Below are 24,740 nucleotides of genomic sequence, written 5' to 3' on the forward strand. Positions count from 1 at the left end.
AGTCGAGGCGCAATAAATGAAGTCTTCTTGACTACGTTGGGTTCTACAATCGTGTATGCGTGACATGAAATTACACAATGTGTTCTAGAAGAATGCGTTCATGTCGAACTCCGGAACTGATACATTTTGTTTTGCGGTTTTCATCAGCATTCCCAGACCCGACTTTCGTGATGGCGAGGTTGGGTTTGCCGTCTTAACATCTGCTCCTGTCGTATTTGAAACAACCGGTTCCGGAGAAGTCGTGCGCGTAGATGGGTCGGAAGGCACTTCCATATCGATCAAGACGGACGAGCGACGTGTGTGTTTTGGAAATGCGAAGATGGACGGGCGAGCACTACTCGGCAATGGACCAATGGCATCCACCTCACCGTTAATCTGCAATGATCGATGCGACTTGCCAGTGGGCCGATCAAATGACCACGACCTAACGAGGTCCAGAGCAAGAGCATGACAACCTGGTCATAGTTGATGAATACTTAATTAACAATACATTGTTGAGACATACCCATTCGACAAAATACGCGAGCCGTTTGCAAGACGAAATTGAATTCAGTTTGACTAGAAATCTCCTCAGTACCCTTTGCGGTCTGCAAGGTCTTTAACCGCAGTTGTGAGAATAATAGAGCAAGACTGGGATCATCGTAATTTGGGTCTCCAATTTCTTTGATGGGAATGTCTAGTGACTTCGAGATATCTGCCAGCGGCGACTAGTAGATCTTAATTAGTCCATCAAAAGACATTTCAAAATGCTGCGCGACTCTTACCACCAGTATACGAACGGCGAGGTCACGTCTGTTAAGTAACCAAAATGCCCAGCTCCCGAGCCACCGATTTCCCTTCTCAAATGCAAGGGGAACGACGACGGACGTCAATATGCTTTTGAGAATGGGTCTGTCACCCTCAGGCTCAACGACACGTGCTATCGCAATTGCCAACTGAAAGTCATTCAGGTGTTTCACGCAAACATTGACCGCGTCTTTAAGACCGCCTCCTAGGACAAAGAACGCTGCAGCGTATTCGTAGCGTTGTTTTCCTAACAGTGCGTAAGCATTTTTCAGCGCAGCGGTACGCCATCGCGGTAGACTGAAGTCATTGGACAGGAACTTCATCATCACAGGCTGTTCTTTGTGCCCAGCCGCTTGCTTCCATAAGCCGTGGACCAGTCGAACCTTCCCAAGAGCAAAATAGAATAGCGAACAAGTCGTTGGATCTCGAGCATTGCCAGACATATAGTGGTTGCGAGCAATCTCCTCAAGTTGGGCTTTCTAGCAGAAAGTTAGACGCATGAGAAAAGAAGGCAAAAAAGGCAAAAAAGGGATCGTAGTTACCATAGAATCGACCGATGTCAGCCATATGAATATACCAAGAGCTCTGGCATCAGTCCATTTCATTTTCCCATGACAGGCCGATACCGAAGCTGACAGCAAAATTTCCTGACTCTCGCTATGGAATGCCCAGACCATATCACGAAAACGGAGTCGCTCACGAGCATGCGTCTGTCTGGAGGAAGAAGAGAGAGGGAATGAGCCAGCCGAGGCTGGAGTGCCGGGGGGTTTCGGTGAGGAGAGTCTCGCGTTCAGGATGAAGAATGATCGCATAGATATCAGGTACCGCAGCCCATTGGCATCTAGTGATCTTTTTTGTTCCTCGATCTAACGAATCCAAATCAACACAAGTCGGTAAAACGAGACGAAAAGGATGACTGACTTCCAACCTCGTCTGTACTAAAACAATGAGATGAGCATGTTCATTGGGTGTCAGATGCTCTAAAGGCTCTGTTTCGAGTTCTTTGATAAGACTCTGTACAAGTGATCGAGAGAACCTTCCGTCTTCTTCTCTGCTGAACAGTTAGCTAGAAAATGCAAGGTCTCCTAATCAACTTACTCCTCATGGATACTTCCCGGCGAGTTTAAGAAGCTCGAATACCGCGACCTGGCAACGATTTTACTCTTTATGATAGACTTTAAGGCGGTATTCTGAGCACTGGGTGAACTGCCCTTACCGAACGCGATACCTCATCAGCTTCGAGAAAGTGTTCAATTGGTGAATTCTTCCATGTTCTGTCGGAGACGGGCTTCTGGAGATAATAGTACAAGTTCTCAATAATTTCCTTCACCAGCTCAATTTTCCCTAATATACTTGTATTAGCAAGTCGAAAAGCATAATCACGCTTACATACCCCACAGTAAGCACTGTAGAATCATCTGAGGGTGATAATCTGGCAGCGGACCATTAAGCCAAGCGACGTGTTCAAACAGCCCTACAGGGTTGTCTTGTTTTGTATCTTGAGCTTTACACTGGCTATATTGCAGCATGTGATGTCCCGCTCCAATGAGCAGCGTTCCACCAGCCAACCAAATCGAGTCTGTGATATTGTGAGTTAACATACTACTACTGCGTCAATATATAGGTAAACAGAGATATAATTGAGAAAACGAACTGTCCAATCTCGATACGACCAAGCATTCCCCAAGCAGGTGTTTCCTCAAAGTATGTCATTCGTTGCTGGCAGAGCAGAACCACGCGTTGAGAGAAACCGACAGCAAGGATGGATTGGAAGTCAGGAGTTGATGTCCAATCCAAATCATTGATTGGCTCGTCCCTTAGAGTTCAGGATTCATTGCGGAGAACATAATTAAAAGACAAGATGCATACTCGTAGATGCATTTAAATTCCAGACCCGAGGCGAATTCCGATTCCTTCGAGTCCCATATACTCAGTTCGTCTCCCGTCGAACCCGGATATACTATACACTGGTCACATATAGTATCGCATAAGTGAGGAATTCGAACATACCAAGTGCGGTCTTTTTTGCCGAACTGCATCTTGCTAGCCGATATCCAGCCTTTCCTGTCCTCACACGTCCAGTACATTTCCAGTTAATCTGACCGTTGTCGTCGGCAAAAGACCAAAATGCTAGCTCGCCACCATCGGAAATACTCAGGAGGATGTCATGTTCTCGTCCATTTGTAGGAGCGTTTGCGTTACTCCATGCCATGGGATCCACAGGTATGACAAGTGAGAGTGTGTCGGATGTGGGAAGATGAGTTGGAGGCAAAGACCTGAGTTCAAACGATCGATTACGTCCCTGGTCAACAGGAATTATACGAATCTGGATAATTTGATACGACGGAGTTATACCAATGATACTATTGGATGACCCGGACGGAAGACAGAATAGTGAGGTTAGCCGTTCCACGGATACAGTACTTGTGTACGTTGGAGCAGAACATTGGTGTACTGTGAGCGTTGGGTCTTCACCTATTTCCGAGTACAAAGCAATACGCCTTCCGCGGTCCAACACCGTCACAAGGTCTGCATTTGGCCACCGACCGAGACACTTCATGTCGGAGATCTTAGAGTGAAGATTCCATGCCTCAACAAAATGTTCCCGTATGATGGCAAAACCGAGTCCCTCTGGAGTTCGGACAAACCGAAGAATTTTAGACGTCTCGCTCTCATTGAAGTCGGGGCCTTGAGAAAGGAGAACCATGCCCCTTTTCCCATCCTCAAAGAAATGGAGTGGGTCCATTTCGTATGTCCGCAACGGAGGTGAAGTGACAAAAATGACAGAAGAGTGATTAGGAGTCTTGAGAATATGAAGGTGGCGTGGGTATGAAAACAACGTATCGGGTGGCGACTGAAGTAAGGTGAACTGCTTTAGAAGAGTTGGAGGTCGACTATCGATGTTCTGTAGAATCATGTCAATCAGCATCGAGTAGACATCTGAAAGCCAGCACTCACTGCAACTGCGCGAACAACCAGCGAGTTATCTGGGAAAACTCGGACGAAGAAGTCCCAGCCTTCACTGCTCAAGTCCTTCATTCGCCTGTAGAGGGTCTCGTCCTCCGGGCCATGCGCTGCAGAAACAATAGCTTGGAAGGAATTATCCAGCGAGTCCTTATGTAGCCAGAATATATTCGAGTCGATAATTTTGCCATTAGTCCCACGCGGCACATCAGAATGAAGGTCAAGAGTTGCATGGAGTTGAAGATAATGTGGTGTATCCAATACAGGCAGAAAAACGCGGAGCGTAGCATCCGTCGTTATAGTATACAGGATGAGGTCGTCTCTTTCACAAACAATAAGTCGATTAGTGAGTATTCATCGATTGGGAATTACCGCATGTTTACCTGCTAGACTTCTCAGAAAATCTCCAAATAAAGTCTTTTACTGGCCGAGGGTGTCGAATGGACTGTAGCAAGCTACCAGACGCTGTGGAATAGATGCGAACTACGTTGTCATCCTACAAGCTCTGTCAGTTGCTGAATATCAATGTATAATTCATAATTCACAGTGCTAATGGTGGCAAGATGCATTAATGACGGTGAGAATCGAACTGTCGAGTACGGCAAGGTACTAAACTATAATCAGCAAGAATATTGTAACTTTGAACCTTCAGACATACGGAATAGACCATTTTATAGTCCAAACTGGCAACCCGGCCTCAAGATTCAACGTGTAGACCGATAACCCAGTAGCAGTACCCACACCAAGAAGACCTTCCGGAGAAACGGGTTGAGCACTGGCAGAGAGAATGGAAGCAGATCACTGACCAGACTTGCAGTCTATAGCTGTCACCAATTGCCTATCGACTGATATAAGAGAAGAAAATACTCTCCAAGTATCCTTCTGGACATCAGAAAGCGCCCATACAGCGATGTTTGGGCCCATCGAAGCTGCAATCTGTCATAGTAACTAAGTCAGTCTATCAAATCGGCGATGGAATAGCCTACCAGCTTCATGCTTGGCTCGATTGAAACGCGTCTGATATGCTCATTTGTATCTCGAGAACTAGGGAAAACCTCTCTGAACGTGAGTGCTCTCTTAAAGACAAAGGTGCGTGCATCCAACAAAACTACGCAGTCAGCGAATGCATATGCCTGCGAATATGCTCAGTCGAGGATTCGTACGTCCGGACTGCGACGTACGAGTAGAATCTCACTCGGAAGAGTGAGGATATGGACATCGGAAGAGGGACAGCCGACGAATGCGTGGACTAGCTCCAGCATTAATACTGAGGCGACCGAGCTGCGTCGGGACCAGCGAGGCTTACTCGGTGGTGTAGAAGTGATATTTCGCTACTGAAACGCGCTTTCGGCAGTTGACGCGTATTGCACGTGCCCCACCTACGTCAGCACACACTTCTACCGCGTTCCCTTATTTCACCTCTACTGGCGCGGAGCACTGCGGGAATACTAACTCTCCCTGCATCCCACATGCGCCTCTTTACAATCCTTCTCGCGCTAGTCAGCACAGCAGCGTCCTTTGCCTCCCAAGCACCGTTTGTTACTAACCCTTCGACCCAATCCACCACTCTCATTGACGCACTCTCGGCTGATCCCGACTATACCTCTCTACTTAAGCTTCTCCAACGTGCTCTACTCGTCCCGACACTTAATAAACTAAACGGAAGCACCCTTTTCGCACCAACCAATGATGCCATTGAAAAGCATCCGTCTTGGTCAGAGGCCTTGACGATCGCAGATGACGTTTACTCTGCTCGAGATAATGTTCAGCAGAAACTCCGACAGGATCTACTGTATCACCTCTTGAATTATTCTATACAAGTCCTTCCCGAAGACGATAACCCACAAGTACACAAGACGCTGCATTTCCCTCGCAAGGAGAGCGAACCACCGTCTCGTGAACCTCCTCCGAATCCACCCTGGTTACCTGTACCCGGCGGGACTCTTGGTGGTGAACCGCAGCGCCTTCGCGTATATTCCGACCAAGGAAAGGTCCTGGTTGGCACGGACGCATTTGGAGAAGGAGGATCTAAAGTAGTCAAGGGCGAGGTTGATGCAGGAAATGGAATGTTATTCGGCATTGATTCCGTGCTACAAGTCCCTCCAGATCTCGGTATGAGCATATATAATTATCTCCCTTCGGACTTATCTCATCATATATTGCATAGCATCTGTGGCATCTCAACAACATTCTCTCTCGTATTTTAACAAGATCATTAACCCGGATATCATTTCTTTACTTAATGCGACCTCAAAATTAACATTATTCCTGCCAGTCGATAGTGCATGGGATGCACTACCAGACATAGAGCGCAAGTATTTAGAGAGCAAATTTGCTACCGATGATATTCTACAAATCCTTAATATGCATGCGGTTGTCACCGAGGGCGTTCACTGGTCAGACTCGTTCAAGCCCTCTTCTAGGCGTGAGTATGTTCGTTGTGCTTTTACCGACTTTTCTAACCATATCAATCCATTAGTGACAACAATTTCTGGATCCACTCTCGAGATTATTACTTCTCCCGAGTCCGGAAAAACTCTTATTTCTTCGGCTGAGCTCCTTGAGCCGGACATTTACGCGTCAAACGGTGTCTTGCACACCGTTTCTTCCCTGCTAATTCCTCCAGGAGCATTCAACATTACACCCGAGAAGTACCTATTGACTCTGAACTGCACGACCTTCGTCTCCAAGCTGCACTCCGTGGACCTTACCCCGTTAATTAATGATACCTCGGTGCAATATACGATCCTTGCACCTAGCGACGATGTCCTCGCCCTCTCCGGTGATGACGACCTTCCAGACGAGGGAAGTGACGAGCTGAAGCGAACTTTGAGCTATCATTTTCTCCCGGGAAAGTGGACTCCAAAGAAACTTAAAGATGGAGCACTGGTCGAGACCGCGCTAGAAGAAGTCGGATTGGACGGCGGCCGCCAGGTTCTCGATATTACTATCAGTGGTAACAACGACAAGCGCGATAAAGCAAGTGGTATTCGATTCGGGGGAGCATCTGTTATAGGAGAATATCGTGTGTATAGTTACCTTTTGTTTTCCGAGTCCTTACTGGTAGCTGATGGTATCTACAGTTGAAATCGAAAACACCGTGATCTACCTCATTTCACGTCCGTTGGCACCTCCCGCCGATGCCTTAACTACTGCGCTTCCATCTCTGGAATTATCTCAGTACCTAGCAGCAGTGTTTTCGACCTCACTTGCGGATCGACTCAAGACAACACCACGTACCACCTTCATGATTCCCGTCAACGACGGTTTCAAACGACTTGGCACACTTGTTAGTAGATACCTACTTTCGGCTTCCTCAAAAGCAGATTTGGAGAATGTTATCCAACATCACATTCTCGATGGCGTTGAGTACGCCAAGTCGTTGCAGAATGGTTCACAGAAAAGCTATCCGACCTTAGAAGGAAGCGACGTTCGTGCGGAGCGAGCCGGTAATGGGTCCGTTTCAATAAGCGCAAGCGGTGGCTGGACAGGAATGCGCTCGAGTGTCGCACCCGCGAACTTACTAACAAGAACTGGTATCATACACGAACTGTCAGACGTTTTACTGCCTAGATCTGTTGATTTGACAATTGGGAAGCTCGTCAAAGCAGCTGATGGGTCTACGATGACGTCGTTGATCGTGCGCGCTGGAATGGACTGGATTCTTAATGGAACCGCGCCACCAGAGGGCTCTCCCTGGGCCGAAGTGGCTGTCAATGGTAATGGCTGGACTCTCCTGTGTCCAACGGATGACGCCTTCAAGGGCTTTGAGTTGACCAGACTCTATAATGAGTCCGACGTCTTACGCAGTATCGTGGAGCAGCATTTGATTCCAGTATCCAAACCGCAGGCACTTCAGCTAGCCAACTTAGACCCGGCTCAGACGAATAGACCAATTTTATTGGATGATGCTGCGACCTATACAACAGTGCGCTCGAACAGCTCTGCTTATGGGGATATCGTTTTCCGCTGGATTGGAGATGACGACGGAAAAGGTGGGACTGGTTACTTTGTCGGTATTAAGGATGCTCGAGGCAAAGCCGGTGAAGATGGTGGAGCACGTGTTCTCTCATGGGGAAGAACGACTTCGAATGGTGGTGTTGGTGGTGTCATACAGATTGACGCGGTGCTTGTTCCATATCGCCCGCCATGGTGGCTAGAGTACGGTGCTCCGATTGGAGTTGGCGTCATCGGTATCGCCCTCATTCTCCTGTTCTTTTTAGGCGTGCGTGCACTCTGGCGAAGGGATACAACAGAAGCGACGTACGAACCCCTCGGCGGTTTCACTAACAACGACGATGAGGAGCCGTAGAGTGGGTCATCGGCGACAATCAATTTAGACTGTACCTGTATAATTAGTTGTCTTTGTATTTCATATGTTCCGATTTGGCAAAGTGCGCTACGTATGACACCCATGTACATGGTTATTCCCTGTTCGGGATTAAATGAGCCGACGTTTTCAGACGAGCTTGTTATTTGATTAAATATATTGACAGTCTCCTCGAAAGCGGACAAATTATCGAATAAAAATTGTGCTGTAATTTGGAGGATATCTTCGCGTCGGTTGATCAGAACAGCTTCGTAGTGCAAATGAGCTTGATCGTGTTTGTATCATGATTCGAAATGATTTGATGTGGGTGACGCAGCAGTGATTAATGATGCTCCCACTGCATAGCCAGGTTCCGTGACTAGCGCAAGCGAGTGCGGAAGGGAAGGATGCGCCGGAATAGGAAGTACACTTCCTCTCCGGAGCACGCGGTCAATTTCCGACGCTCTCATGTAAAGATTGAATGCTCCTGACTGGTCGGGCTGTCGCCTTGCCTCTCCTCGTTCACCTCTCACCTCGCGCAACCACCCCCACTCTCATACCGACTACCTGTCTGCCTCAGTCGAGCTGCAGGTCTAGGCTCAGGTACGCGCATTCACCTAATATGAGGCATTTATTCGTTACTTATTTATTACCCATCATAATGATCCTGTTGCCTTGAAAGTCTCTCATAGTCTGAGCGATCACGCATTCTCGTCACGGGCTCTCTTCTCGTCTCCGCTACCAGCGAGGTTTTCGACGCACTTGGAACAGCTGCAAGCCCGGCTTGTAACCTGTCTCACTCTACATCCATGTCGGTTATAACCGGGAACGTCCCGGACCTCCGTCTGGACGATCCTCGAAGGCGCTCGGTCTTTTTGAAGCAGTCCAACTTCACTAAGAAAAATGGCAGAGCTCACCATGCATTTGACAAGATGAAAGCACCGTATCCAACCAGCTTTGACCGCCGTACGCTTGACCTAGACGTCATTGTGAGCCTGCCATTTCCCGGGATCGTGTCAGAAACTTGACTGTGGATTTTCAGGATCACATCTTCCTCAAATCCCTAAAGCAGTCTGTCAGCTTTGTCCAGTTCAAGGATGGACCTCCAAAGCGCTGTTTGGATCTGGGCTGTGGGGTAAGCGACGCGGCCGATCACAATGAACTTTACTGATTTGCATTCGTCGGTTAGACTGGTGCCTGGATTTTGGACGCACTCAAGGAATGGCGCGACTGTCACTTCGTGCGTTTAAGCCTCAGCGTCGTGCTTATCCTGCACTAACATGTTCACAGGTTGGCTTTGACCTCGTCAATATTCAGCCTCCCCTACATCTCCTCGGACCGTCGTCATCTCGTGTGCAATGGGTGCATGGCAACTTGTCAGTATTCCGAGTCTCACGCGTCATAGTCATATTGTATTCATATCGACTGACGGAGTTATTAGCTTGACCACGAAACTCCCATTTGAAGACGACGAGTTCGATCATGTCCACATACGTGGTATTGCCCGCGCAGTCCCAGAAAATAAGGTCAGTAATCTCTCACGCATATATTTTGTATCGACTTCTCAAGCCGTTCATAGTGGGATAATTTATTCGGGGTATTCGATTTTGACATTATTGGTATTGGCATTTTTCTGAGATTTTCTCTAGGAAGTTAGTAGGGTGCTCCGGCCAGGAGGTTCTGTTGAGATGATTGAAGACGGTAACGGCAGTTTCTACTACGACTCCCGCGCATCACTTATATGTGCTTTCACCAAACCAGACATTCTTTTCCCTTCTCTGCCCCGCTGGTATACGAGAGCTTTGAGAGCTCGTGATCAGAGACCCACTATCCACCGGCCTGATGGCTCTAGTCGCCGATCACTTCCTATGTCGCCTCCTCCGACACCGCCTCGTGACGACGCTCCTCATGACCATAAATTGTTGGAGTCTTTATTCAGCTCGGTTTTTGAGACACGCTTCATTAATCGGGAGCCTACATGTGCGTATATTTAATAACTAATTTTGGCTCTCGGATCAAGCTGACGCTTCCGAATAGCTATCCTACCCAGCTACTTTGCAACATATTTCCGCCAGGTTCAGTGTTCTCCGGCGATAAAATTTCCGACACCTACACTCCCCAATGTTCCTACATACAATATTGCCTCCTCAGGTCGCTTCTCTTCTCCCCCTACTTTGGCTTCTGCGGCAAGGAGTCTCCGCGCACACCGGAAGCAAGAATCGTACTCTTCTACCGATTCATCGGCCTCGAATTCAAAGAACCTATCTGACGACGAGGACGACGAAGAACTATTCCAGCAACGTACGCCTCCCTCTACTGACGATGAACTGAGGCCGTTGTCAAAAGAGGACGGCACTCCATGCGTAACACCATACTACTCCACCCATGCCTCAACATGTGATGCTGCAGAATTAGGTTTACTCCCTCTAAGCGCCCTATCAGATGTTACATGCTTCTCGCTCGCATTCCAACTCCATCGAACGTTCAACCTCGTCCTTGCATGCCAGGAGAGCATGTGGGAAGTCTTAAATGATCGGATTCGGAATCGCGAGGCGGAGCTGAAGGAGCTGGGTTGGGATGATGATGAAATCGAAGGTGAACATGCTCGACAGCGCTTTGACAAGCTTCTGGAGCGATACCAAGGGTATGTTTCTCGCGCTTCTATCACGTTTAGTCGGACAACTGAACTCGTTATATGAAGGGACATGCAAACCCGTGCTGCACTGTGGCAGCGAATGGCGCTTTCTCAATCTCCGAACTTTAAACTTCCAAAGCAAGGTTTAATGACCAAAGCGGAGATGAATGACGAAGATCGAGTTTACCATGCGGTATTAAACGCTCAGCGACATGCGTCGACAGAAGAATTACGGACACCCTGCAGGACTATGCGGATTTTCATTGGTTATAAATCTGGGATGTAATCGTATCTATCTATGTGTCCAATTATTGTATTATATCTGACGACTGTACATACCCTCGCTGTTGTTATTGCTATTTTTTAAATCTATGCGGAATTGATAATATCAATGATATCTGGTTTCTCTGTTTTCAGAAAAGATGCTCTTTACTAGCTGACGGCTTCTTCCGAGTCAGTTCGCTTGACGAGATTGTCGATCCTTGAAAGACTCTGTACATGTCCTCTAAAGCATCTGAAACCAATAATGACGACCAGTCCATTGGGACACGCGGTGTTGCTGGTATTCCTTCAAAGAGGCAGTCTCGATGCGGTCTCGTATCAAATCAGAAGACGCGCCTGCACACTCTCGTCGCATTGTCAATAGTAGTGGGCATACTTGTCATAGCTTTCCCTCGCCTGCCGTCTCTCAAGAGCGCAAGTCGAACATCCGATGAACTTGCACAGGGACTACGATCATTTGACATTCCGCTTTCTTCTTCTGGTATCCCATCAACATATACAACACGTTTAGATTACCTCTCTGCCTCCGCTCCTCCAGAGCACAAAACACCAGACACTACCGCAGTTATTCTCAACTGGTCGCGGTTAGAGAACGTTTTATTGATTTCTGCACTTCTTTGTGGACCCTGGCTGGATGGTACTATTGCTGAGGTTTTCATATGGAACAATAATCCTAATGTGACCTTAACACACAATGTCAGTGATTTATTCACATTTTTTGTTGGTATCCTGTACTAATTGACGCTTGTTTAGATTTTCAAGCCCACAGGCTGTCCGAGTAGAAAACTGCGTATATATAACTCGCCATCGAATATGTTATTTCAAGCCAGATACTTAGCATGTATCGAAGCGAAGACACCGTACTGCTTTACACAGGTCCGTGATTTCTTTGATTTTAATGCAGTATCCTCACTTCTCAATTCCAGGACGACGACTACTTGGTCCAACCCGAGGTCATCAAGAACTTGCACTTCTACATGTCTGAGAACCCGTCATCCAGTAGTATGCATCTCTTGCCAGCTCATGAGCATCTACTCTCGCGACTGCGAATATTTATTAACGAAGACCAATCGATAACTACAGCGTTTGCGTGGCTCGGACATGGCACGTACTTGAGTCGCACCTCTGCAAGGGAGTTCTTGAGTCTACTTCAAGAACTGAATGTGACCAATGATGAAATGAAAATGGCGGATAACTATTTCACAATCCTTGCAAATCGGCCGAAAATGGGTGAAATTTGGTTTGATCACGGAATTGAGTTGGGTGGTGGGCTACCCTTCACAGTTGGCAGTGAGGGTGACGATAGGAATAATAGGCATATTGTGCGTCCAATCAACCTCTTCAGTCTGACGACTCACATTTCTGTAGGCAAGGGCTCTAGAATACCTCTCCTCGCTCATCTCTGGTGGACATCCTGCCCCGCAACACAATTATGTTTCTAAAGCTGCCAGCTCAAAGGAACTGGCACGGGCTAATTTCGCACCATGTCGTCTGAATTCATGTGTCTTGTCGTCCAACATTATGCTCTTGTCGTCGGAAGCGACCGCTGAATTCCAAGGCATCAACTCAGAATCTGTCTCTAGGAGAAAATTACAAAACTTGAGTGCGGACGACAGAAACCGGTACATACAGCATCCATTGTCCAGCATTGTCGATGCACGTCCAAATTCAGCGTTCAGTAGCCCACAACGTAAAGTTTTCCTTTTAACTCGTCACGCTCGTAGGCCATTCTAACGCTGAAAAGCTGCAAGGGTTGGAGAATGGATAATACTGGACTCTCTTGGAGCTTTAGGACCAAGAGACCAACATGACCTTGAATTGGCATTCTTATTAGACGGCTCTACAGAAGACCTGTTTCGACAAGATTGCTCAATTAGTGTATCCCTGGATGGAATAAAATGGGTGAGTACCTTCACAAAGCTTGAAAGAATGCTACTAACCAGATTTCTAGGTTGACGTTGAGAATGCTTTGACCTGCATAACAATAAGTGGGACCCCCAACGTTCAGGAGTGCAGTGTCAGAGTGAGGCAGGCGGCTTGTTATTTCAAAGTCATGATGACTAGTTCTAGTGGGAAGTCTAGTCGATGGGTCGTGCACGAAATGTGGCTGAGATATTTACGCCGTCTTGAGTCAAATAGTACTTGAATGCGGAACAGAAAGTAGTTTTAACTTTTTGCTGAACTGGGAATACGTGTAGTAGTAAATGAGTTCTGTCCAGATCAAAATGACGTACAAGCCTAATTTGGCACTGCGAGTTTGGCATCCACTGCATCGAACATTTGTACTTGCAACCACACTACCTCCTGTTGTAACCTGCTCTCATTTCTTTACACTACCCTTCTGAGTCTTTCTTTGTACTCGAGTATCGGGAACAGCATCGAGTATGTTACCCAGGATATCAAATGCGTTACGAGCAACACCGACTTCCGTGGCGTTGGGCAGGCGTAACGTCTCGTTGAAGGTTCACCTCACTTCAACCCAGCTTCAAGTGGTCCCATGGTCCTAACCCATCCTCTCACTTTGCATAGAACATCGTTTATGGTTCGCCTGAGGCAAAGAAAGCTGGAGAAATCGAGTCTCAACAGCATTCGAAACTCGTTGCACGGAGGAAATATTTGCATGTGTTCGAATGTGAGTGTCGGGGTGAATTGTTCTTGCGGAGCCGTGTCCTCATACTACATCTGCATCCGTCATATCCCTCCTCTACTCCGCTTATTAGTCCACAGAGTCAAACCTGGCGCGTCGGAGGAGTACAAGGCAGCTGCGTAAGTCGTTACTTCACACCGTGGCAAGCAAATGTCGCGCAATTCCCGTCTTCAACGCTCGCTCCAATGTTTCGTTCATACACAATTCCTGCAAGCATTGGATGACTCTGAGACTGTTTTCTTGAACAGAGAGAAGTATTACACCGCAATCAAATCGGACCCCGAGTTACATGTAAAACTGACCGGTGCTTGGGAGACGATGATCGGTGAAAATGATACTTTTGGTTCGTCCACTCGTTAAACTACCTAGGAATATCTATGGTTAACATTATACAAGTACACATCACTGAATACGAGAATCACGGCGGTTTTGACCGCTCGACTCGTCTTATCAGAGAACGCGGTGTACGTACTCATCAGCTTCTTAGTTCTCCATGGTGGAGCCGGATTGATTAACCCGCGAGCGTATTGCAGCACATCAAAGCGTATAAAAGCATCCTACCATTCTTGGTCTCAAGGTCAACGCAGATCAATCAGGAATTTGCGTTCTTCCCATCGTCCCCACCACGTGAACAAGGTGGTATTTTCGAATTGAGGAGCTATCAATTGAAGCCAGGAGCATTACTGGAATGGGAAAGTACATGGTACGCTTCGCATACCTGTTTTTGTATGACGATGCCAGCGGTGATTATTTAATCTAGGCGGATTGGTATAGAAGCCAGGCGCAAGCTCGTCGCTCCAGTCGGAGCATGGTTCTCGCGAATTGGAAGGCTCCATCAGGTTCATCATTTGTGGCAGTATCCGTAAGTCTTACGCAAGAGTGTGATAACAGAATGAGTTAATGTCCATTTATAGAGATTTTCAGACTCGGAATGACATCCGGGAGAAGGCGTGGCAATTGGATGGATGGAGCGACACCGTTCACAAGGTTTGAACTGTGTCAAATCCCCCATTGAATTTTGGTTACTGACGTATGCATCGCCCGTAGACTACGCAATTGGCAAAAATTATGGACTCGACAATTCTCCTTCCACTCTCATACTCATCACTTAAATAATTGCATGTACGTACAGCCTGTCGTGGAACCTACGTTGTTTTCGGTTCGGAAGTGCGCTTTGTGCACAATGACCCTGGTAGCAGGAAGGTCGGAATCGGTGGTAAGCTAAATGCATTGAGTGACGTCACGATCTGCGAATCGGCGAATTTTGGTGAACTATATAAGTGATCCAGTGGTCAGCGCCTTGGTTGAATATACTTGCTCCGTACAACGAAGCCATCATGTCGACAGCCTCCTCTGGTGAACAAGCCTTGCAGCCAGATGTCTCTGATTCTCCCAGCCATGCAAATAAGAAGAGAAGTAGCAGAGGTAACAGCTCATTCGTCCTGAGTCCTGACACATTCGAGCTGAACGTCATTGTTAATTTCCCACGCCAGCCTGTGACCAGTGCCGAAGGACAAAGAGCAAATGCAGAAAACCGGTAGATCCGAGCAAGCCTTGTTCAAACTGTGTCATTGCGGGACTAAGTGAGCTATACACATAGTATGCAGATCGAAAATGAGAAACCTCACACAAGTTTTTTGCCTTGTTTAGCCTGTACTTTCCAGGGTAACGTGATATTTATCAATATTCACTAGGCATGTTTGATACTGAATAGCAAGCTCTTAGGTCCTAGTTACAAACGAGGTCCACCTAAAGGATATATCAGTGCAATTGAGCAGCGCCTCCACCAAGTCGAAGCAGTACTTGGTGCTATCATCAACGCCAATGATCCGAGGTCTCAAGAGGTAATATCTGCTCTGAAGACAGATGACATTGCCAAAGAAATCATTGATAGAGTCGACCATGGCCCATATGGCTCTGTGGCCCGTACAGGCTCGCCAGCCCCTGCAGATTTCTCAGCGACTATACGGCAACTCAACGAGTCGCGGGATAGCCGTGCTGCCAGAGAATCCAGGGTGAATAGGGAGAGCTTGTCAACGTCTCACCGTTCGTCATCGCACGTTCGAAGTAATTCATATTTTAATTCATCCTATTAGACGACATTCCCGCCCCTACACCTGAATGGCTCAGGAGACTCGATGATATCTTAGAGGGCCGTGGCCAGAGTCGTTACCCTGGTTCATCGTCAGCTGCGTCATCATTTGGAAGCGGGTATGACTGGTTTTCATTCTGTGTCTAATTCCTTGTGAATTTACCAGGATCCACAGACCATCGGAAACGATTGTCCATTCAACGTCCGTGGTCCACATACCAGGTATGCAGCTTCCGCTCGTCCAACTTACCATCGTCTGAATTGATTGCAAGAGAAAGAGGAGGATCGACTGGAGAAAGTAGAAGATGAGGAGGCGATTGGGAGTCTGTCTGTCAATGAGAATGACGAAGTAAGTTACTTAAGGCTGAACTAGGTGTATCCTCTTTATAGCTTCATGAACTGCCTTAGATAAGATATCATAACGAGTCAAGCGGTATGTCGCTTCTCGACAAACTCGCGGATAACTCTAGCGGACGCAATTCTGGTGGCATCTGGTTTGTTAGGACCCACTCCTGATGACGAATGACTCTGATCTTTTCATCAGGAGACTTCCTATGGCGCGCATCTGGCCGTACGCCCCAATGCATTTAGCGGGAATAGGCCTTCCCCTTGAAAACATACCGATCCACTGGCCGTCTCGCGAGCATGCGGACCTTTTAATCCAGCTCTACTTTACATATGTTCACCCAGATTTACCCGTCCTCCACAAGCCAACCTTTATGGCCTTGTATCAGTCTCAGTTTGATAATGATGCAGATAATCCTCCGACGTTAGTTGATACGTGTTGCCTCTATTTCTGTGCAGTATACTGACGCGAATTTGCGTCTGTTGCAGACACGCATCAAGCCATATGCAAACGAGGCTGGCGCAATTGATTTTACTGTCAATATTCACGCTTTCGAGCAGATTTAACGAAAAGGAGATGCCTTTACCGGAGGCTGGTCGTATGTGGGAAGCCGGTTGTAATTATTTAGCGTCGGCTCGAGGTGTCTTGTGTGCGCACGAAATCATACAATCACATTGGTTTTAACCGTCTCTAACTCGCTGATAGATACCGTTCTGCACACGGCATCACTACTTAGTTGTCAGGCGTTGGTCATCTTGGCCTATCGCGAACTGGGGCTGGGTAAATACCATTCTCTGTAAAAATTAACGCGCATTAAATCCTTTGTTCGCATTAGGTTCCTTTGAGCACAGCTCATCTTTCATGAGTAAGTAAATTGTGAACGATAGATGCTTTAGCTTTGACTGAATCAATGAACCGCCAGGCATGGCCATTCATATGGTTTGATAACTCCAACAAGCTTACTGACCCACTGTTACTGAAATAAACTCCTACCATTTAGGCTCAAGAACTCGGATTGCATAGGTCGGCTGAACGATGGCAGCGATTCGGTGTTGACATATTTTCTTCTGATCAAAAGCAAGAGAGGAAACACGTTTGGTGGAGCTGTGCTATTGCTGAAAAGTACGTAACTGTCTAATTTCAGAAGAAAAGTTTAGCACTCAGACAGGAATGGCAAGGTATTTGTCATGCGCCTTAGGTACATCGAGTTCTTCACTGGTGCAATGAATGGTTCTGATAGTTTCACAGGGAAGCCGGCTGTTATTCGCTCAAGCGATTATGATACGGAACTACCTGATGATCGCAACATGGACCCTCAGTCTCCATTTGTAATGCTATTAATTTTCTTCTATAATTTATGGCTCACATAAACTCTATTATTACAGAGAGAGGAAGTCGAGGTCTGGCAGCCCCACAGGGCTGTTATTCAGTCCTCGCCTCAACCGCCCGTCCTCTGTCATACGTTATCTACTTTCAGAGCCGCGGCTTCTCTTTGTAAGTGGCTTGCCGAGCCCCGTATTCGCTGATAACCCATGATCCGTAGCTGTCATAACCGGAAGAATAATTGACAAAATCTACGCTATTCGTCAGAAGCCCTGGCCCAAGAAACACAGGCTCCTGATTGAGCTCGACAAACAACTAAACGATTGGTTGTCCGGCTTGCCCGCTCACCTGCACTATGATCTTACAACAAGACGACCTGTACCACCGCAAACGCTTTTCCTTCACATACAGCATTCCGTTGCAGTGATTCTCCTACACCGCAGATTGTGAGTCCATCCTGCTTACACGCAGAACTGATTTCTGAATTCAATTGTACAAAGCATTCCTCGTGTCAATCATCAAGAGTAAGGGATAGATATGCTTTGCATACTTACATAATCGTAATGCTGACTCTTTATTTCCGATCTTAAGAAGTGCGGCATCAGCCCACGGGATAGACACTTCAAAGGAATTTGCACAGTGTCAGGCGGCAGCGGAAAAAATCACCGCTTTAGGTCTATTATTCGCGTCGTCTCCTCTGAGCTTCATATACTGACTATTGGTCGTTAATTTACAGCATGGATAATCCGAGAGGTATTCTCCCTAAAAGCGGTGTCGGCTTATCTACCGTCGTATTTAATGTCTGCTGGGTACGATAATTTGGTTTCAGGATGATATCCCCAGATGTATACTGCGTATATGCTAACCAATTTTTGTATATATAGGATCGTGCATCTTGCAGCTCGTAAGTCAATTTCCTAAGGCTCAGAGAAAGGTTAAACGAGAAACTGTTTGTAGTTGCCATGAATCGTGGAGATAGAGTGCGGTCCGTTTCCGCTCTTCGCAACACACTCGTTTGTCTGCGCGACATGGAGGTATGTGGTGACTTTGAACTGTCTTTATACCCATGGCTCTAATCGTACCCAGCGTGTATGGCCGAGCTCGGCTCGCAACTATGAATTGCTTGGAAGTGCCTTATCAAAATTTGAAGCAGACTTACAATCGAACATGAACGATCCTGACCAATTCGGGCTAGGCAGTCATTTTCAAGGCTATACAGCAGCGGTACGTGATCACCCCGTTATATTTGCAGTAGGCAAACTGAACCACTGGCTAGGAGAACGCTCGAGTTATGGCACAATTGCTTGGATTAGAGATACCAGGTGTCAATCCAACAGTCCATCAGCCGCCATGGGCAAGTGGATCTGTTCCGAATTCTTCCTCGAGCTCTCAAACCGGATTTTCGCCTGCATCAGCTGATTATACACGACCTGGTACAGTACCGCCTTCCAACGCCCCCGCTCCCGGTCAGTGGATGCAAGAGTTTCCTGACTCGTCTATTCCTTTCCAAGGATATGACTTCCAAAGTTTCACGAACTCCGATATGTATTATTAGTTGCACGCACGAGACGAATGCGACGGATTTGCATCGTATTGATGTACGGAACGACAGTGATTTGATTGTAATAATTTATTCATCTGTTTCGTACTGTATCTGTAATATGTACTGGACATCGTGTATGCGTATGTATGCTCGTTTTCATGTATGTGTAACGTCATGTTGTCCACCCACAGTTACTGTAATAGCTTTGTCAGACTCTAATGGAGATTTTTCTCTTTGAATTGAGCACGTGGAGAAACAAAGACAACTGTGGGTAAATATGGACAGCTTGTGTCGATCGCTGCCGTAACCAGAGAGCACCTCAGATCTCCATTTCGGCGTCTCGACGGACCTACAACGCCCGCCAGTCCTCTCTTGCCATCTCCCTCATGTCCAACCTCCATGAGCTCCTCAATCCAGAAAACCCAGCCAGAGCGTCCGTTTTTCTCCCCGTTCAAGTATCCCTTTTCCCGCTGACTTTCTCATAGCGTCCTGCAGTCTAACGCCGACGGCCAAGTCATACCGGCTCCGACTATCCCAGCCGCCCCCCAAGCATCGTCGTCAAATGTGGATGACCAAAACCCCGTGTCCATTCATGAACCCGTCTATCCTCGAATCACCATGAAATCCTTGCTCAAAGATTCATCTTACAATGGTTACTCTCAACCTTCGCTCGCGGAAGACACAGGGCATCCATACCACGAGAATTGCCCCGATTCTCTCGACTGTCTCCCCGATACAGATGACAAGCCACAGCATACGTTGCCAGTAATCTTACGCTGTGCAATTTTAGGGAGCGCAAAGAGAAAACTAACTATTCGTGATATTTATGCTGCGATGGAAAACAAGTACCCCTACTATAGAACGGCAGGGCCAGCATGGAAGGTGGGTTGTACCGCTGTTTACCCTCGTAATTAAGCACATCATGACATTACTCGTAGCAATCTGTCAGGCATCATCTATCATTGAGCAGGCTTTTTGAAAGGAAGGCGAAACCAGTGACTGAACCGGGTTTCGGCTCATATTGGACTGTCAATCTGGATGCGCCTCCTGGTACGAAACGCCCACGCAAGAGGGGACGTCATAACAAGAACGCTAGCGCAAATAAGGATGACAGTCCTACAAACACGGAAGTAGCAGGTTCTACTGGGCGCAGGGGCAGGCCAAAGAAAAACGCACCCCAAGATTTTGAGTTCGAGCCGACTTTAGGGTTACCGTCAATGAATACGATCCCTGTGCCTGCCAACGATTACCACGCATTGCATACACCTAATGGTAGTTTCGCTACATACCAATTCCCTTCTGGCTCTGCTAGTTGCTCCTCACAGCAATATCGATTGCACAGCGTGCATGATTTGGCATCACCAAGTTTTCAGCAGCATGATGACGACGAGATGCCTTATGTTCGTGGCCATCATTCTCCGACGTTGTCCGAGGATGCAGAGGATAGTATTGATGGCCACTCGGAAGAACACGCAATGTATCCTTGTTCTGGCGATCCCCGTACACTTCCTCCCCCAAGTCTCTCCAGTGTTCCAGTTGATCCGGATCTGTTGTCAAACTTTGACGGAAGCTCGCAGTACATTGGGCGTTTACAAGAAGAAATTAAAGAGTTACAGAAGAGGACGAACCAGTTGTCGACAGCAAATGCTAGGCTGACGAATGAATTACGCGATGTATACGAGGAAATGGCTCGACTTCGGGAAAGGAATTCGGAGCTCGAACGAGGAATAAGGGAGGTGTAGGCGTGTATGTATGCTTATTTCGGCTGGCCATTCAAGCGTACTTTCGGGGTTACGGATGATTTATCGCAAGAAGTGCAACTTCTGCAGGAACTTACTTTCGCTTCTCACACGTTTCCCTCGCATTCCGAAGGAAGCCGTGTCTTATTGAGTTCTTACTTTTTATTAGAACGTTCATTGTTCAGCGGGGCTTGTAAACCATTCTTTCACTCACTCACATTCCTCCCTTATCTTAAGCTCCGGATCTTCCACCATTGTATTTTATTTACAGAATTCTCATACGCTAACTTAACTTGCACGTTATGGGCAACGCTGCATAGGCGCACATTCCATGTACCTACATTTTTTTACATTACGTTTTTACGATAAATTCTGGACTGGAGTTTGTGGCTACTTACGTAAATTTGCGGCGGATAAGCAGTCATCACGTGCCCCAAGTCAATCAAGTATAGACGAATAATTTAATGCTAATAGTTTTGACCAACCGAATCTGCATGTCGCGCTTAAAAACTGCGTAAGTTTCTTGGTCCTTCCCTTGTGAAAATAGACGGCTTATCTGGGACTGTAGCTATGAGCAGTCGAAGGTAATAGGGCCCCTTTATACAGGAGGTCCTGTTGCTCTAGCTTCAGATGGTCTACATATTATATCTTGTGTTGGAGAAGAGGCTCTTCTGACGCGCCTTAGTGACGGACAAGAATTGCGTCGGTTCATAACTGTAAGGAGAATCATATTGTAAAGCTTTTACCTGGCTTTACTGGTATTTTATTACCTTGTAGGATTCCGAGACGATTCATTCGTTATGCTTAACACCCTCTGCATCGCACTTGGTGATCTTCACAGGGTCCTTAAGCCTGCACATATTCGAGGATCCTTTGGCACCTCCCTCCTCAGCAAACAACACTGTCCATCCTACTCGCGTCATACACAAAGCTCATGAAGCTCCTGTTCACGTTTGCAAAGTGGATCCTACGTCAAGTCTTTTAGCATCTGGATCTGCGGATGGTGTTGTAAAGGTCTGGGATATCCGTCGCGGACACATTACGCACGCTTTCAAAGGTCATGGTGGGGTAGTCAGTGCGCTCGTATTCCGGTACACCCACGACACGAGCTCAGTGGTCGTTACGGAGCCAGAACTACACCTAATTACTGCTTCTGTGGACACACGAATACGGATATTCGATTTGTCTCCGGCTTCTTCACGTCAGGGAAGCGGGAAGCCAGTTGCCGTTCTTGAAGGACATTCATCTGTTCCTCGCGGACTAGACGTCACCCCTGATGGGAAATGGCTACTCAGCGCAGGACGTGATTCAATTGCTTTGCTCTGGGATCTACATGGTAACTCCACTTCCAGCAAGAAGAAAGGGGTAAAGCGAGGAATTCTTTCGTCATCCCTTTCCCGAACTATTACAATCTTGGAGCGGGTTGAGGCGGCGGGTTGGGTGGATAATGAAGACGGCGCTCTCCATTTCTTCACTGCCGGACAGAAGGGCATAGTCAAGATCTGGGACGCACGTAGTGGGTCGAGTCTCTGTGCATTGAACGAGGCGGTAGAAGAGAATGAAGAGGAACAGAGAGAGATCGTATATGCTAGGTACCGTTCCCTGATTAGTTATTCGCAGAGGCTGGTGCTAACTGGTATACAACAGCTGCATCCGCGACAAATCAATCATCATGACCGTTCATGCAGATCAGAATATTCTTCTGTTTTCTGTATCAAGCAGGTCATTAATCCAGCAGCTCATTGGTTTTAACGACGAAATAGTTGCTGCATCATTCTTGTCTTTTAGTACTCAAGACTCGCACATTGCTATCGCCGCAAATTCATCACTTATCCGAATCTACTCCGTTGAAGGGAACGATGCCCGCTTATTACCAGGGCATTCAGGGATAGTACTGTCCCTCTGTAGTAGCGCGAAGAAGCGGTTTTTAGCGAGTGGAAGCAAAGACAAGTCGGCGCGGCTCTGGACGTTCTCGAAAGTCTTGTCAGCGTGGCTAAACGTAGCTGTTTGCGAGGGTCACGCAGAGAGTGTGGGTGCTGTAGCTTTATCGCGGAAATACTATGGTGCGGACCCAGATCGGGAAGCACCCCGTTTCATGTTCACTGGAAGCCAGGATAGGACAATAAAAATGTGGGACCTTTCCCCGGTATCATCAACGGTCGATTCGACTACGAACGTTCCTGTACGATGTAAAAGTCTTACGACGCACAAAGCTCACGAGAAGGACATCAATTCGCTAGATGTATCTCCTAATGACAGGTACCTTGCATCAGGTTCCCAGGACAAGACGGCGAAGATCTACGAAATCGTGTATACCGCTGATGGCACGCGGGGAGAAATCAAACTACTCGGTACGTGCAAAGGACACAAGCGAGGCGTTTGGACGGTGAAGTTCGGACATGTAGAAAGAGTCCTGGCGACGGGTAGCGGTGACAAGACTGTCAAGCTCTGGAACTTGGACGACTTTTCTTGTGTCAAGGTTCGTGACGTGACATTTTCAATCGAGGCTTGAAGAATGCGTTCTAACTTATCTAAATATCTAGACATTTGAAGGGCATACGAATTCAGTCCTGCAAGTTGAATTTTTAAATCAGGATATGCAGATTGCCAGTGCTGCTTCGGATGGCTTGCTCAAGCTCTGGAACGTTCGTACTGAGGAGTGCGTTTCGACGATGGACAACCATGAGAACAAGGCAAGTATGCACCGATTTTTTGACGGACTCGACTGACTGAACCATGGGCAGGTCTGGGCTTTAGCCGTCAGTTCAGATGAATCGATGATAGTAACCGGTGCAGCCGACTCAGTTATCACACTGTGGAGGGACTGCACAAAAGAAAAACAACTGGAGCGGCAGGCGGGTCTGGAGAAGACAGTCCTCCAGTAAGTCATGTGAAATTTTACTATTTATTAAATCTCAGTTGAACATTTGGCAAAGGGAGCAAGACTTCTCGAATTACTTGGCCATGAAAGATTATCAGAACGCCATCTCACTCGCACTTGCAATGGATCGGCCTGGGCGGCTCTTATCGCTCTTCAAGCAGGTCATTTGTCCCGACGTACCTGATTTGAACTCCATAGAGGTTGGCTCAGTTACTGGTAAAACTAGCGTCGACATGGTGCTCAAGAAACTTCCCGCAGTCGAACTTGCTTCCCTCTTACGACACGTCCGAGATTGGAACGCAAATGCTAAGACCAGCCCAGTTGCTCAAGGGATCTTGAATGCCCTGTTCAAGCTGCGAACCGTCGATGACATCGCAGATGCACTCCAAGCGAACATTTCGTCAACGCCTTTCAAATCTATCTCTGGCTCTACGAATAGCACCCTTTCTCTCAATGAGTTGATACAAACTTTGATTCCTTATACGGAACGGCATCTTGCACGGCTAGACCGCCTTGTCCAAGATAGCTATGTTCTGGATTACGTCCTCGGAGAGATGGATGGTGGACTAATTGTCGAAGACGACGGTATGGAGATCGATTTATGACAACTGTCGCTCAGAAAAGTACGCTACCGATGTGGTCACTTAGATTAGTATTGTTCATTTTCTTAAAGCAATCGTGCTTTGAGAAGGTTCGTGTACTTCAGCAAATCCAATGTTTCTTTGAGTGGATGCAACATGCAATGATCCAGGATACAGTATTACAGTAAGATACATTAAATAGTAGTCTATGCAACCCGAGGCAATAATCAACCGAATGTTTGACTCTGTTAAAGAATGCATCAGTACAGTCGCACAAAGCAACAAACAAAGCGAATAACGCACCGAACGGGCACTCCGCTTGATCTTCGACAATCTCCACTCGTCCGGTTTTTCGTACTTGTTGTACAGAGGTTCGATCTTCTCCTGTTTCTTCCGCTTGCTAATCTTGTTCGCATCTGCAACCTTGAAGAACTGCGGAGCAACTTCCACCAGCCACTTCGGTTCAATAGCCGTCACCGTGTGGCAATACTCCCTCGTCGTCAAAATGAGCTCATTATAAATAAGCCATTCAGGAGGTCTATTGAAGAGGGCACTAGAGGGATGAATATAGACTGGGGTTCCTTCTACGAGGGTCTTGTACCCTTCTTGTGG

General features: G+C 47.1%; 8 protein-coding genes across 8 annotated transcripts; 7 read left to right on the top strand and 1 right to left on the bottom strand.

Annotated features, from left to right (window-relative positions):
- Positions 1-43: 43 nt before the first annotated feature.
- FOMMEDRAFT_106015 (uncharacterized protein) lies at positions 44-5,039 on the bottom strand. Its single transcript, XM_007265358.1, has 18 exons — positions 4,932-5,039; positions 4,737-4,883; positions 4,557-4,686; positions 4,409-4,502; positions 4,296-4,359; positions 4,134-4,246; positions 3,745-4,072; positions 2,797-3,691; positions 2,656-2,746; positions 2,441-2,602; positions 2,180-2,388; positions 2,003-2,130; positions 1,885-1,949; positions 1,708-1,837; positions 1,329-1,652; positions 765-1,265; positions 506-707; positions 44-455 (listed from the first exon to the last, which is right to left on the bottom strand). The coding sequence occupies exons 1-18, from the start codon at positions 5,010-5,012 to the stop codon at positions 85-87; spliced, it is 4,035 nt and encodes a 1,344-aa protein (XP_007265420.1). The 5' UTR covers positions 5,013-5,039; the 3' UTR covers positions 44-84.
- Positions 5,040-5,219: 180 nt separating this feature from the next.
- FOMMEDRAFT_167137 (FAS1 domain-containing protein) lies at positions 5,220-8,163 on the top strand (the record flags this gene model as incomplete). Its single annotated transcript, XM_007265359.1, has 4 exons — positions 5,220-5,862; positions 5,918-6,175; positions 6,230-6,775; positions 6,834-8,163. The coding sequence occupies 4 exons, from the start codon at positions 5,220-5,222 to the stop codon at positions 8,060-8,062; spliced, it is 2,676 nt and encodes an 891-aa protein (XP_007265421.1). The 3' UTR covers positions 8,063-8,163.
- Positions 8,164-8,628: 465 nt separating this feature from the next.
- FOMMEDRAFT_167138 (S-adenosyl-L-methionine-dependent methyltransferase) lies at positions 8,629-11,070 on the top strand. Its single transcript, XM_007265360.1, has 10 exons — positions 8,629-8,662; positions 8,742-9,048; positions 9,102-9,194; positions 9,249-9,299; positions 9,350-9,435; positions 9,501-9,585; positions 9,639-9,656; positions 9,709-10,039; positions 10,097-10,703; positions 10,761-11,070. Exons 2-10 carry the CDS (start codon positions 8,869-8,871, stop codon positions 10,978-10,980), a joined length of 1,671 nt encoding a protein of 556 aa, XP_007265422.1. The 5' UTR covers positions 8,629-8,662; positions 8,742-8,868; the 3' UTR covers positions 10,981-11,070.
- Positions 11,071-11,192: 122 nt separating this feature from the next.
- Positions 11,193-12,710, top strand: FOMMEDRAFT_83180 (uncharacterized protein; the record flags this gene model as incomplete). The annotated part of the gene is made up of 4 exons (XM_007265361.1): positions 11,193-11,627; positions 11,730-11,852; positions 11,903-12,298; positions 12,345-12,710. 4 exons carry the CDS (start codon positions 11,193-11,195, stop codon positions 12,708-12,710), a joined length of 1,320 nt encoding a protein of 439 aa, XP_007265423.1.
- A 573-nt stretch (positions 12,711-13,283) lies between these two features.
- Positions 13,284-14,839, top strand: FOMMEDRAFT_167140 (NIPSNAP-domain-containing protein). The gene is made up of 9 exons (XM_007265362.1): positions 13,284-13,438; positions 13,506-13,608; positions 13,697-13,742; positions 13,872-13,966; positions 14,020-14,087; positions 14,157-14,326; positions 14,384-14,485; positions 14,538-14,610; positions 14,671-14,839. Exons 1-9 carry the CDS (start codon positions 13,361-13,363, stop codon positions 14,737-14,739), a joined length of 804 nt encoding a protein of 267 aa, XP_007265424.1. The 5' UTR covers positions 13,284-13,360; the 3' UTR covers positions 14,740-14,839.
- Positions 14,840-14,958: 119 nt separating this feature from the next.
- FOMMEDRAFT_19176 (uncharacterized protein) lies at positions 14,959-19,128 on the top strand (the record flags this gene model as incomplete). The annotated part of the gene is made up of 25 exons (XM_007265363.1): positions 14,959-15,048; positions 15,117-15,206; positions 15,274-15,288; positions 15,349-15,669; positions 15,720-15,834; positions 15,891-15,937; positions 15,988-16,064; positions 16,124-16,209; positions 16,260-16,484; positions 16,550-16,710; positions 16,767-16,841; positions 16,897-16,926; positions 16,984-17,000; positions 17,062-17,183; positions 17,240-17,259; positions 17,310-17,389; positions 17,447-17,555; positions 17,605-17,830; positions 17,885-17,908; positions 17,976-18,058; positions 18,121-18,193; positions 18,269-18,288; positions 18,342-18,418; positions 18,471-18,608; positions 18,661-19,128. Coding segments are annotated over 25 exons (2,600 nt in total), but the record flags the coding sequence as incomplete, so codon positions are not given.
- Positions 19,129-19,671: 543 nt separating this feature from the next.
- On the top strand, positions 19,672-19,961 carry FOMMEDRAFT_56391 (winged helix DNA-binding domain-containing protein; the record flags this gene model as incomplete). The annotated part of the gene is made up of 2 exons (XM_007265364.1): positions 19,672-19,809; positions 19,866-19,961. Coding segments are annotated over 2 exons (234 nt in total), but the record flags the coding sequence as incomplete, so codon positions are not given.
- Positions 19,962-21,160: 1,199 nt separating this feature from the next.
- FOMMEDRAFT_167143 (WD40 repeat-like protein) lies at positions 21,161-24,268 on the top strand (the record flags this gene model as incomplete). Its single annotated transcript, XM_007265365.1, has 7 exons — positions 21,161-21,180; positions 21,235-21,382; positions 21,444-22,258; positions 22,314-23,145; positions 23,210-23,359; positions 23,411-23,547; positions 23,603-24,268. The coding sequence occupies 7 exons, from the start codon at positions 21,161-21,163 to the stop codon at positions 24,150-24,152; spliced, it is 2,652 nt and encodes an 883-aa protein (XP_007265427.1). The 3' UTR covers positions 24,153-24,268.
- Positions 24,269-24,740: the final 472 nt, after the last annotated feature.

The sequence above is a fragment of the Fomitiporia mediterranea genome, assembly GCF_000271605.1.
Source record: "Fomitiporia mediterranea MF3/22 unplaced genomic scaffold FOMMEscaffold_5, whole genome shotgun sequence".
NCBI classification, from domain to species: Eukaryota; Fungi; Basidiomycota; class Agaricomycetes; order Hymenochaetales; family Hymenochaetaceae; genus Fomitiporia; species Fomitiporia mediterranea.

Bases quoted from the DNA above. Each gene is read 5' to 3' on its own strand.
- FOMMEDRAFT_106015 (XM_007265358.1), bottom strand. From the start codon at position 5,012: ATGCTGGAGCTAGTCCACGCATTCGTCGGCTGTCCCTCTTCCGATGTC. The intron at 4,503-4,556 runs GTCAGTGATCTG...TTTCTCCGGAAG, and splicing joins AGCTATAGACTGCAAGTCTG to GTCTTCTTGGTGTGGGTACT. The intron at 1,653-1,707 runs GTCAGTCATCCT...TGGATTCGTTAG, and splicing joins TAGTACAGACGAGGTTGGAA to ATCGAGGAACAAAAAAGATC.
- FOMMEDRAFT_167138 (XM_007265360.1), top strand. From the start codon at position 8,869: ATGTCGGTTATAACCGGGAACGTCCCGGACCTCCGTCTGGACGATCCT. The intron at 9,049-9,101 runs GTGAGCCTGCCA...GTGGATTTTCAG, and splicing joins CGCTTGACCTAGACGTCATT to GATCACATCTTCCTCAAATC. The intron at 10,704-10,760 runs GTATGTTTCTCG...CGTTATATGAAG, and splicing joins CTTCTGGAGCGATACCAAGG to GGACATGCAAACCCGTGCTG.
- FOMMEDRAFT_167140 (XM_007265362.1), top strand. From the start codon at position 13,361: ATGTTACCCAGGATATCAAATGCGTTACGAGCAACACCGACTTCCGTG. The intron at 13,743-13,871 runs GTAAGTCGTTAC...TTTCTTGAACAG, and splicing joins GAGGAGTACAAGGCAGCTGC to AGAGAAGTATTACACCGCAA. The intron at 14,088-14,156 runs GTACGTACTCAT...AGCGTATTGCAG, and splicing joins GTCTTATCAGAGAACGCGGT to CACATCAAAGCGTATAAAAG.